The sequence below is a fragment of the Myotis nattereri genome (genome assembly GCF_964212035.1).
Source record: "Myotis nattereri genome assembly, chromosome: 10".
NCBI lineage: Eukaryota > Metazoa > Chordata > Mammalia > Chiroptera > Vespertilionidae > Myotis > Myotis nattereri.
In genome coordinates this window covers 29,422,052-29,433,142 of record NC_138085.1, presented here as the reverse complement: position 1 = coordinate 29,433,142, position 11,091 = coordinate 29,422,052, and the positions used below count along the sequence as shown (strand labels likewise).

Below are 11,091 nucleotides of genomic sequence, written 5' to 3'. Positions count from 1 at the left end.
CCCCCTGAGCACTGTCGCTCCACCCTCCAGTTGAGTACGCCTGAAACCGCACGTTCCGTCTCTTTCCTCCCCCACGGGCTCTGCACCGCCTTCACTCCTTTCCTGTGAGATTCCTCCGCCAAGTAGAAAGCCCACCTTTGGTCGACAGCCTGTGCACTTGAGGAGCACATACCATAGGCGCTTATAGCCCGGGTCCGCCATTCGGTCTTTTCTGTGCACCACTGCAATGTTCCTCTCTGGGCCCTAAAGTTGATAACCGATTTCGCTGGACTTTTTTGCGTTCCGTGAGGCAACCACTGAGAAGAATGGCTGTGGCGGAGGGATCCCTCGCTTACGTTGTGTGTACTTTAACCTAATGGGGGTCGTCCGGGAGTCGGAAGGGGGAGGGCAGAGGGAGGAGGCAGCCAAGGAATTGTTTTTTCCTCTAGCCCCGCCCCGGCCACGCGGGCCAATAGCGATCGGCTCTGTCCCCACGAGCCTCGCTCAGCTCCGCTGGCTGAGCCAATCAGCGGCGGCAGCGGCTCCGAGGGGGCGGGCCGGGGAGGCAGTGCGTGTCTTGTGAGAGCTCTTGAACCAAGTCAGAGCTGGAGTCGGCTGGCTGGTTGGAAACAGCGGCAGCCGCGGGTGACTCAGGGAGGCGGGGTGAGGGTGCCGCGGCCTCGGCTGCGAGGAGCAGAGGGAGAAAGGTGAGGGGATCGATCCCGCGGCCCTGCCGCCCGTGCGCCGCGGGCGGGGGCGAGGGGCACCCGGGGATGGGCGTTCGGGAAGCGGGGTGTCGGGGCGGGGCAAGTGCGGAACCGTGGGGGCACTCGGCCGGCTGGGACAGGGCTCGGCATCGGGGCCTCTTCCTTTCTAGGAGGGGGGCGATCACTTTCAAAGACCCGCTTGAGCCGCCAGTATTTCTCCCCATACTCTCTCTGCGTTGAGGTTTAAGGTTTTAGAAAAGCGAAACTTGGGAGAGCGAGAGGGTCACGCGGCGCTCGGGCCCGTGTTTGCTGTGGGGGAGGGATGGGGGGGCGGAGAGGGTGCGGTGGCGGCGAGGGGGTCCTGCTCCGCCCCGCCGCCGTCTGGGGTCTGGCCCTCCGAGCGGGGTTCGGGCCCCTCCCTCCCTCCGCCCGCGCCCGCCTCTCGCTGGCCCCCGACCACCTGCCGCCCCCATGGCGTGTTGTTTTTGTGCTTTTGCAGGGAGGAGCCCTTCCTGCAGGCGTGGAAACCATGGTGCTCACGCTCGCAGAAAGTTGGCCGGTGCTGGTGGGGAAGCGATTCCTCAGCCTGTCCGCCGCCGACCGCGACGACGGCTGGGACGTGGGGCGCGTCGCCGAGTGGCCCTGGCTCTCCGGGACCATCCGCGCCGTCTCCCACACGGACGTCACCAAGAAGGACCTGAAGGTAAGGCTGGGCCCCGGCGGTCTGCGCCCCGACGCGGCCAGCAGCACCCCGCTCGCTGCCCCTTTGTGGTAAGGGCGATCAGAAAGTTGGCCTCGGGAAGGTGCAGAAAAAACGAGGCCTGGAAAGTTTGGAAATGGTTGTGTGGAGCCGAGGTGTGTTTCGCCTCCAGTCGCTGGTGTCTGAACATGGGCTTTAGGATCGGTTGTCTAGACACGTCTCGGCATTGCCAGCGCTGTGCCCCATTCGGGGTGAGTGAGTACCGTCTCCCGAGGGGGAGTGGTGGTGGTAGGTAGGTAGGTAGTGTGAAGCTGGGCTAGTGGGTGACGTTTGGAATCGACCATTTAAAGCTAGTGTTTGGAGGTGCTTTCAGTGGGTTTTTTTGTTTGTTTGTTCGTTCCTCTTCATGTCTTCACCCAACTCCTTAAACTTTTAGTCCCGTTAGAAATGAAAAGTGTGCGTGTCTGTCTGTGTGTGTGTGGGGGGGGGGGGCGGGGGGGAGGAGCTTGGTTCTATTATGCAGATGAGGGTGGGTATCTGTCCTTTCATGGTGGCTCCGGGGAGGAGCGGGTTCCGGGTGGTGCTGATTAGCCTGCGGGGGCGTGTGGGAGAGACCATATATGGAGGGGTGGGTGGAGCTAGCGGCCCCTGACGTGGTGTGCTGGAGGAATGGTTTAGAAATATTCATTCCACCTTGGTGGTTAGGGGGCGGGAGATCAATGACAACAAGTGCGGCCGGGGGGGGGGGGGGGGGGGGGGGGGGGGGTTCATCAGAACCACACTCAGGACCGTTATCAGTTAGATCTTTTCAAAAAGCGATGAATTCTGATTGTACTTCCTAATAGAAGTATTGGTGTGACTACTTTGTACCAGCAAAGACTCCTTTGTGCAAAAATAACTGAAAAGGGGTCCCTAACAAAGACTGCGAAGTGATGATGATGTGAAGGAAGAAGAAGCACTGTCAGAACAGAAAGTATTTCTGAACTTGGGCAATGGGTATTTCATTATCGCTGCCGGTTCTTGAAACCGCTCAGACAGGGGAAGCGAGTTTTAGCATTGACAGTTGGCTATGTTTTGGTTTCTGAAACCGTTCATTTGAATACTCTCAAGGGGGGACCATGCATGCCCAAACCTGAATTACTTGCAAAGGGTTGTGGGAAAAGGGTGTGTGGTTATATATTTTTAAAGTTTATGTCGTGAGCCTTGTCTCATGTTGAAAAGGAGGAGTGACCAGTGAGCATTTAACCACGTGCCAGGAATCATGCTGAGCACTTCATAGCCATGATTTTATTTAGCCCTTACAGCCGTTCTTTGGAGGTAGGTACTGATATTGCTCCATTTTACGGATAGAAATTCTGGGGCTGGGGGAGATTAAGTATTTTGCCTAAGGTCACATATCTAGGAGTTGACAGCCTGTGTTCTAAACCAGGAAGTTTTGCCTTCTGGGTTCACCCTCTTAATTATCATAATCCCTGATTTTCTCTCTCTCACTCCTAGCAAACCAGGTTTTGATGTTACAGAAATAATGTAGTGAGGTGCAGAGATGGTCAACCTGTTGGCTTTAAGCTAATAGTATTTCTCCATAAAATGGGCTTTGTGTACTAGATTTCAGTCATAGTTGTTGTGGGTTACTTCACCTGCCAAATAGAACTTTCTCTTGTGCATTTGTTTTTCTGTGATTTGAATGGACACATTTTATTTAAACTTTATAGTTTTTAGTTCTTTCTGAAGATGATGAGAGATTAGGTGTTTGGGTGACTGAGTCCCTGTTGGGTTGGGAAGGCAATCTAGGAGGGTCCTTTATGAGTATACTTTTAAATCTGCACATCCCCCTGACTTCCAGCCTTTGAGGTGGTGGTGATATCTTCATTTTCAGAATGAGGAAATAGAATTAGGAAAAGAAGTCTTGTCTAGACTTTCATAATGAGTTACTAAGTGATGGAGGGAGGAGGATTTGAATCTAGGTTATGCTGTGTGTCTTTTCCACTGAACTAAGGTGCCTGAACTGGAGACTGCAGGGAATTTTAATTCAAGAACAATTTTGACTTATATTGGATTTTTGCTTTACTTGCAGACCTCACAACTGAGTCTCATGTAAGATACAAATCTACTTGATGTCTTTATGCTAATTATGACTTATTGCTATCTTCCTTAGTTGATAGAAGATGAAATAATTGGCTTAAGTTTAGAGCCAAGTTTAAAAACATAGAATTTTAAAACAATAGAGCCGAATTGTACTTGATGCGGTGTAGTCAGGAATTAAACTGAGTCACTGACCATCCTTACTTACACCTGGGTTTCGGGATATTTCATTTTGGGGTGGACTGGGGCCTGAAATGAATATGAATGAATGAAATTCAAGCACTGAAAAATAAAAGAAAAAAAGAAATTCAAGCACTGGCCCAACTTTTTAGTATTAGTAGAAGTACAGGTTTGTCTAGACCAGCGATTCTCAACCTGTGGGTCGCGACCCCTTTGGGGGTTGAACGATCCTTTCACAGGGGTCGCCTAAGACCATCAGAAAACACTTATATAATTTCATATTGTTTTTGTGATTAATCACTATGCTTTAATTATGTTCAATTTGTAACAATGAAATTGGGGGTCACCACAACATGAGGAACTGTATTACAGGGTCGCGGCATTAGGAAGGTTGAGAACCAGACTGATTTGCTTAGTTAGTTAGGATATTATTGTGGTCAAGGCTTAGTAACATTGTTTTACCTTGAGAGAGACTTTGTAACAAAGTCACTTACTTGATACAATGTAACTAGTTCATTACAAATAAGTTCAGATGGAGAAGCAATAACTTTAAATGCTTATTATATGGCAAATACTACTTTGTTTAACCCTCGTAAGTATTCTAGATGGTAAAATCACATTATTTTAGTGTTAGAAATTGACTCTTAAAGAAGTTAAATAACTTGCCCAAGTTTGTCTCCAGATCTTAAACACTAGATTTTAATATTCAGGTAGAGTGAAGTTAGAAAACTTTATTTTACAGTGGGGCCTTAACTTATGAGTTTAATTTGTTCTGTTACTGAGCTTGTAACTCAAATTATATGTCAAATCATTAAAGTGAATGAGTGAGACATGTGATGCTGGGCTGATGTTGTGGTGTTCACTATGACGTTCGCTGCGCCAACTAATGGTGGGGTATGTGAAGCTGGCTCATAACCTGAATTTTAGCTCGCAACTCAAAGCAAAAAATCTTTTGTCTGAGAGACGGCTCGTATCTCGAAAAACTCGTTAGTCGGGACACTCGTAAGTCAAGGCCCCACTGTACTGGCTTTAAATCCTTAGTACCTAGAACACTGCTTGGCGTGTAGTGTTTGTCAAAATATTTGAATGAGTAAATGAAGGAATCATAAAATTATTATCTCTACATGGAAAAGCAGTTTAGAGAAATAATCTAATGAAGCAGTGACATTGTCTTTATCTGGAATAGCAATATTGGAAATGATAGGTTAAGAATTATAATTAATAGACCTCTTTTTGGCCTTTAGAGTCAGACAGCATAAATAACATTTTTGTAGATACATCAAGGGAACATGGAGGAAAGAACACAATTTGAAGAACGAAAACTAGTTACATCTGTCAGCTTGTAGGAGCTTGATCAAGTCACTTTAGTTCCCCCTGGATTTGAATTCTTACTGGTATGTCATTTCATATAAATTTATGCAGAAGAGACGTTTTGGAGGAGGGGTGATATATATATATACATACATACATATATATATATATATATACACACGTACATATATATAACATGTTATAGTTATATACATATATGTATATAACTCAATCTTCAGTCACAAATAAAAGATCTACGTGGTTTTAATAGGAAACGAAGGAATGTTGAAGAAAACTCACAATCTGTTGGGTTCATTTTATATGTATGTAAATACACACATTTATACACAAATACACACACACATATATATTAACTTATCTTTATTGTTGAAAGTATTACAGATGTCCTTTCCACTCCCACTGTAACCACACTCACCCCCACACCATTTAATATATATATATATATATTTTTAAGTCATCTTTTTTTCAAACCAGAATTAATGTGAATTTTTGACCAATGCAACCTAATACTCCCAAAGGCATAAACTAAATTATTTTTAAGGAACTAAATTTTATTTTCAACTCATTCAAAAATTAGGATGTAAAGAGAGACCCTGTCTAAATTTTGGATTATATGTTAGATAATGATATTGAAGATCCTCTCTCCTCCATTCCTAACTGGAGGAGTTAAGATTAATTAAGATAAATTAAGATTTGAATTATCACAGGGGTTTTCAAACTACCTCGCCTCCTTGCCAGATACTTTATATAAATTGTCTTTAAAATCTACCTAGCAATGCAGTGAAGGGTAGGTGTTAGTACTTTCATTTTTAAACTATCAAAACATGATTCAGAGAGCTTTGATTTAAGCAAGGTTTGTTTGTTTAAAGCATATGAGCATTTATTCCAATACTGCCGGCAGTATGGGAGTGCAGCAGGTCATACACAAAAATCTGCTCTAAGCAAGGGTTCTTAACCTGGGGTGTAGGTTAATTGGTTTCCTTTGTAATCCTATATATTTTATTTTATGCTCCTAAATTCATTCTAAGAAAACTTGAATATAGATGGGATGCAAACCAGAGCTGTTTCTGAAATTTGTTCCACTGTGATGGGAAAACTGTCATCCAAAGCTAGCTTGGGTTTGAGGTTGATGTGATATGGGTCAGAAGAGGAGATACCAGAGGACCTGAATTCTGTGGCTAGGAAAATAGAAATAAAGGAGGATGGGCAGTCTTTGACCACCTCTGTGAAAGGATCATTTGGTTGGTTATAGTGATGGATGGAATACATAGAACCAAAGAGAGAGCCCATGGAGCCTTGTCACAGAATAGTATTGACATATTTGCACTTATTCTCTAATAACTACAAGGTTAAAAGCCTGCCATATGAAGAAGACAGGCAGCTTCTTGGGAGAAGTTGCTTGGGAAGTTAGGGATGCACATTTTGTTGTTGGGGGGCTGGGGTTTGGGGTAGGTCTTCAATTTCATTGATAACCATAAAACTGGGGGAGGTTTGGGATAGGGACTAACAGTATGTCAGTTAGGAACTTCCTCCCTTCTAAATGGGTGAGAGAACAGAAGGTAATTCAGAGAGAAATTTATTCAGCAAGTCTTTGAGTAGTGACTTGGGACTGATACCAGTGAAACACAGTGGTAAGTAAATGCTGACACAGACTTCGACCTATTAGAATTTATAACATGTCAATCAGGTAACCACAAATCAATAATTCAAAATGTGGTTAAGTGCTGGGAAGGAGAAGTACAGTGTTTTGAGTACAGTTAGCAAGGAAGCCTCTCTTGGACTTCTTTGAGAAAAGGATTTTTTAATTTGGTTCTGACAGATAAATGGAAGTTATCTAAACTTTCTTTAAGTTAAAGGTTAAAAGGGGAGATACTGTCTGAAATTATGAACAGTGCTATAGAATTATTAACTAATTACTTGAAATAAAAAAATGAAAGGCCTTTTTAGTAAGAGGAAGAATTTTAAGTCAAATAATGACTGTTACACCAAATATTGAGGAAGTCTATTTTATATAAATTAAAATACAAAAAATCCCCAACCCATTAAAAAGTTTAGAATAAATTAAGGGGTAGTGTGTTCATAATGGGTTAATAAGTAAGTTAGGGTGTTTTGATAGATTTATATCAAATTAAAGGTTTTGTGAATGTTTCTATTTCTGGGTGAGAGACCCACTTTTGGAGTGAATTTTTTTTTTATGTCTTAGAATATACAAATTGTAAGGGTTTTAGCTTTAGGGTTAAAACATATTTTGCAGCTCTGAGGCAGAAATTTTCACAATTACTTGGAAAATGGTATTTCCATTGTAGTTTAACTTTCATATAAGAAGCTAGAGGTAGTCCTGGAAAACTCTGGGATAATTTATCAATTACTTGCTTGTCTATTTGGCAAAGTAGTCTTAGATGCTAGGGTAAATTTCCCAGCTTATTCAATTGACAGGGATTTCTGAGGCTGTGCCATCTATTAGGTCTTGTGCTAAATCCCACTGATACCAGGGGAATTCAAAAGCAAGTGGTGGACTGTGGTCATGGGGAGTCATCTTAAGCTCACAAACAATGTCAACATAGAGTTACAGTCCTAAGCAATTAGTACTTCTTTTAAATTTGTCTTTAATTCTAAACTCTGATGTCTAATTAACATATGTAAGAACCTTCTACACGGGGGTTCTGTGCTTTGTGGGCTCCTGAGAGGTAACTTTGGGGGCAGGGACTGGCCCTCAAAGCCCTTGATTTCGGCTTCCCAAAGTGGTTTGGGAGCCAGAGCTTGATCCATGTCTGGATAGTTTATTGTGTGAAGAAAAGTAAGAGCAGGAAAGGGGAACAGTACATTCAGATATTTGAGTAGAATAAAAAGGGTATAATTCAACTTGAGCATTTTTTCTGTTTATTTTTGTTAATCAAATCTACTTTTCCCCCCTTCTGTTTGTCTAGGTGTGTGTGGAGTTTGATGGGGAATCTTGGAGGAAGAGAAGATGGATAGAAGTCTACGGCCTTCTGAGGAGAGCATTTTTAGTAGAGCATAACTTGGTTTTGGCGGAACGAAAGTGTCCTGAGATTTCTGAACGCATTGTACAGTGGCCTGCGATAGTGAGTAAAAACTTGGGCTTATTGAACTCAACGAGAAAAGGGCATTTCATCCGTTATGAGTGAAACAAGAAAAATATGTATGTGATACCTATATTCAGCCCTCTGGAAAATAATAATATAGATATATGTCAGTGTAGATGAGTCATAAGAGCACCCTGGGTCTTTGGTTAGTCCTGCTAGGAGCTCTGGGCCCTTAACTTCTTGGGCCTTATTTTCTTCACTTGAAAACTAGGGATGGAAGTAATGTGGGGAATGCCAAAGGTCAAAGGTCGGGAACTAGGAGACATACTCAGACATACAGATCTGTTTGATTTGACCCTCACAGTGTTTTAAGAAAATTTAAATTAGTTATCTGCTTTTCAGAATGTGGAGTGTAGTGGTTGACCCTTGACCTGTGAACCAGGAGGTCACTGGTTCAATTCTTGGTGAGGGCACATGCCAGGTTGTAGGCTCGATCCCCAGTATGAGGTATGCAGGAGGCAGCCACTTGATGATGTTTCTCATTGATGTTTCTATTTCTCTGTCTCCCTTCCTCTCTCTCTAAAAATCAATAAAAACATATTTTAAAAAAAAGAATATGGAATGTTCACTTAAAAATCTAGATTTCCAGTTTCTTTTGAAAAAAACCATAAGATATGTCAAAACTTGAGCCTTGTGGCAGTTCTTAGAACTGAATAATGGCTGTTGCCTGGCTCCTGGAAGGGTTTCCAGTCTTGATCTCATGGCCTCTAAGTTTCCCCCTGGGTCATAATATTCTCTGGCTCTGAAGATACAGTCAGGATATGATTGTGCCATTTCCACATCATTAAGTTAGAGGAAAAGAGTTATTACTATGTTTGGAGAGGCCATTTGAGGTTTTATGAGACATGAGCCGGGGCGTGAGGTGGAAGGGGCAGATTTGGGTAGGTGGAAAGGCTCGGAAGATGACTGAAAGGCTGACTAGATTATGGAGGGCCTTGTGTGCTGTGCTGGCAAATTGAAGGTTTGCCCATGAGTCAGAACAGCTTTTAGAGACTTTTGAGAGATGCAGGGTTTTAGTTAAAGTTGCATTTTGCTCTTTTGCTTTTTGTATTTTTTTTTTCTCCCAACTATTAAGAATTTGCTAAAAATATGGTCCTGTCTCTCTAGGAAAATATATGCACACATAATTTTTTGCATAAAATTTGGGGAAGCCATGTGTCTCTGGGCCCAGACTTGTATGTTAATAACTCCCGAATGTGTATGTGGTTTAAATTATTGATTGGATAAAAATTGTGTGCTCTTGTTGTGGTTGCATAAATAGTTGTTAACGAGATACTTGCAGTGAATAAAAAACTTAATGGCTTTCTCTCTTCCTGCATGTGTGCAATATTACCATTCCCCATTTCCAGAATTATGCTGACAGCAGTTATGATGCCAAAATGTTTTCTTTTGTTTTGTTTTAGGTATACAAATCTCTGTTGGACAAAGCTGGTTTGGGATCCATAACTTCCATTCGCTTTCTAGGAGATCAACAGAGAGTATTTCTTTCTAAAGACCTTTTGAAGCCTATACAGGTATAACACAGAAACATTATTAAATGCTAAAAACAGAATTTATAAAATTGTCCTTTAACATGAGAACTAAAATATTGATGTTGATTGCTCTAATTCAGGTATCTTTTTTATTGTTGTTAATCCTAAACGAGGATATTTTTTCCATTGATTTTTTTTTTTTTAGAGAGAGTGAAAGGGATGGGGGGAGGACAGAGAAAAAGAGAGAGAAATATTGATGTGAGAGACACATTGATTGGTTGCCTTCTGTACATGCCCCAGCTGGGGCTGGAAATCGAGCCTGCAACTGAGGTAACGTGCCCTTGACCGGGAATCAATCCTGAGACCCTTTGGTCCGCCAGCTGACGCTCTAAATACACAGCCAAACTGGCTGAGGCTAATTCAGATATCTTAACAGAGAAAAGAACCGATCCCATCAACAGATAATTGTTAGGCATTATCCCTCAGTGTTAGTCATTGGGTTAGTGCCAACTGTATGAAATTGGAAGGACAAAGGTACTATAATTAATGGTGTGTGTGTGTGTGTGTGGAAACACCTAGGCGATAGGACAATACTTTTTAAAAGATTGACTATCATTCTGTGTGTACATATATCTATATACACATATATACACATATATGTTAGCCCTCATTAGCTATGGATTCTGTATTTGTGAATTTGCCTACTTGCTAAAATATATTTCTAACCCCAAAATCAATGCTTTGGTGCTTTCACAGACATGTCCAGAGTGACAAAAAATTTGAATTGTTTGACACATGTTCCCAGCTGAGGTCAAGTAAGGTGGTATTCTGCCTTCTTGTTTCATCTCTCGTATTGTAAAAAAAACTATTTTCGAGACATACTTTGTGCTGAATTTTGGTGCTTTCTGTTGATGATTTCCCTTTTTAAAATGGCCCTCAAAAGTAGTGCTGGCCCTGGTCAGTGGCTCAGTTGATTGGAGCACCATCCTGTACACCAAAGGGTTGCAGGTTTGATCCTGATCAATATTTCTCTCTGACCTAGATGTTATTTTTTATCTCTGTCCCTTTCTTTGTCTGAAGTCAAGAAACATATCCTCAGGTGAAAATTAAAAAAAAAAAAAGAAGTGCTGACGCTTCATCTAGTGTTCCTAAATACAGGAAGGTTGTGATTTGTCTTAGGGAGAAGATACATGTGTTAAATAAGCTATTGGTCTTGAGTTCAAGGCTAATAATGCAGTAATATATGCTAAATAATGTATCTTACAACAGAAACACACATAAAACAAGGTTATATATTGATCAGTTGATGAAAATGTGACCAGAGGCTTGAAAGAACCTAACCCTATCTTTCCTCTAGGAGCAGTGGTTCAGTGTTCACTAATTCAGTGTTTGTGGTGACTTAATAGAACATAACTACCATGAATGAGAACTGAGTGTGAGTGTGTGTGTTCTTTCCACTTAGCTTGTAAAATTCCCACCTTTTTCTTCACAACATTTAGGCTCCTGTATCTTCTTCATAGGGGATTGTTTTCTTT

The 11,091-nt window shown here is 42.2% G+C and overlaps 1 protein-coding gene across 1 annotated transcript in view; it reads left to right on the top strand.

The window, feature by feature from the left end:
* The first annotated feature begins 445 nt into the window (after positions 1–445).
* KDM3A (lysine demethylase 3A) overlaps positions 446–11,091 on the top strand; it is a 59,273-nt gene continuing 48,627 nt past the window's right edge. The window contains exons 1-4 of the mRNA XM_081101022.1: positions 446–686; positions 1,186–1,389; positions 7,908–8,063; positions 9,488–9,598. Coding sequence (XP_080957148.1) covers positions 1,216–1,389; positions 7,908–8,063; positions 9,488–9,598 — 441 coding nt within the window. The 5' untranslated portion in view covers positions 446–686; positions 1,186–1,215. The remainder of the gene's footprint in view (positions 687–1,185; positions 1,390–7,907; positions 8,064–9,487; positions 9,599–11,091) is intronic.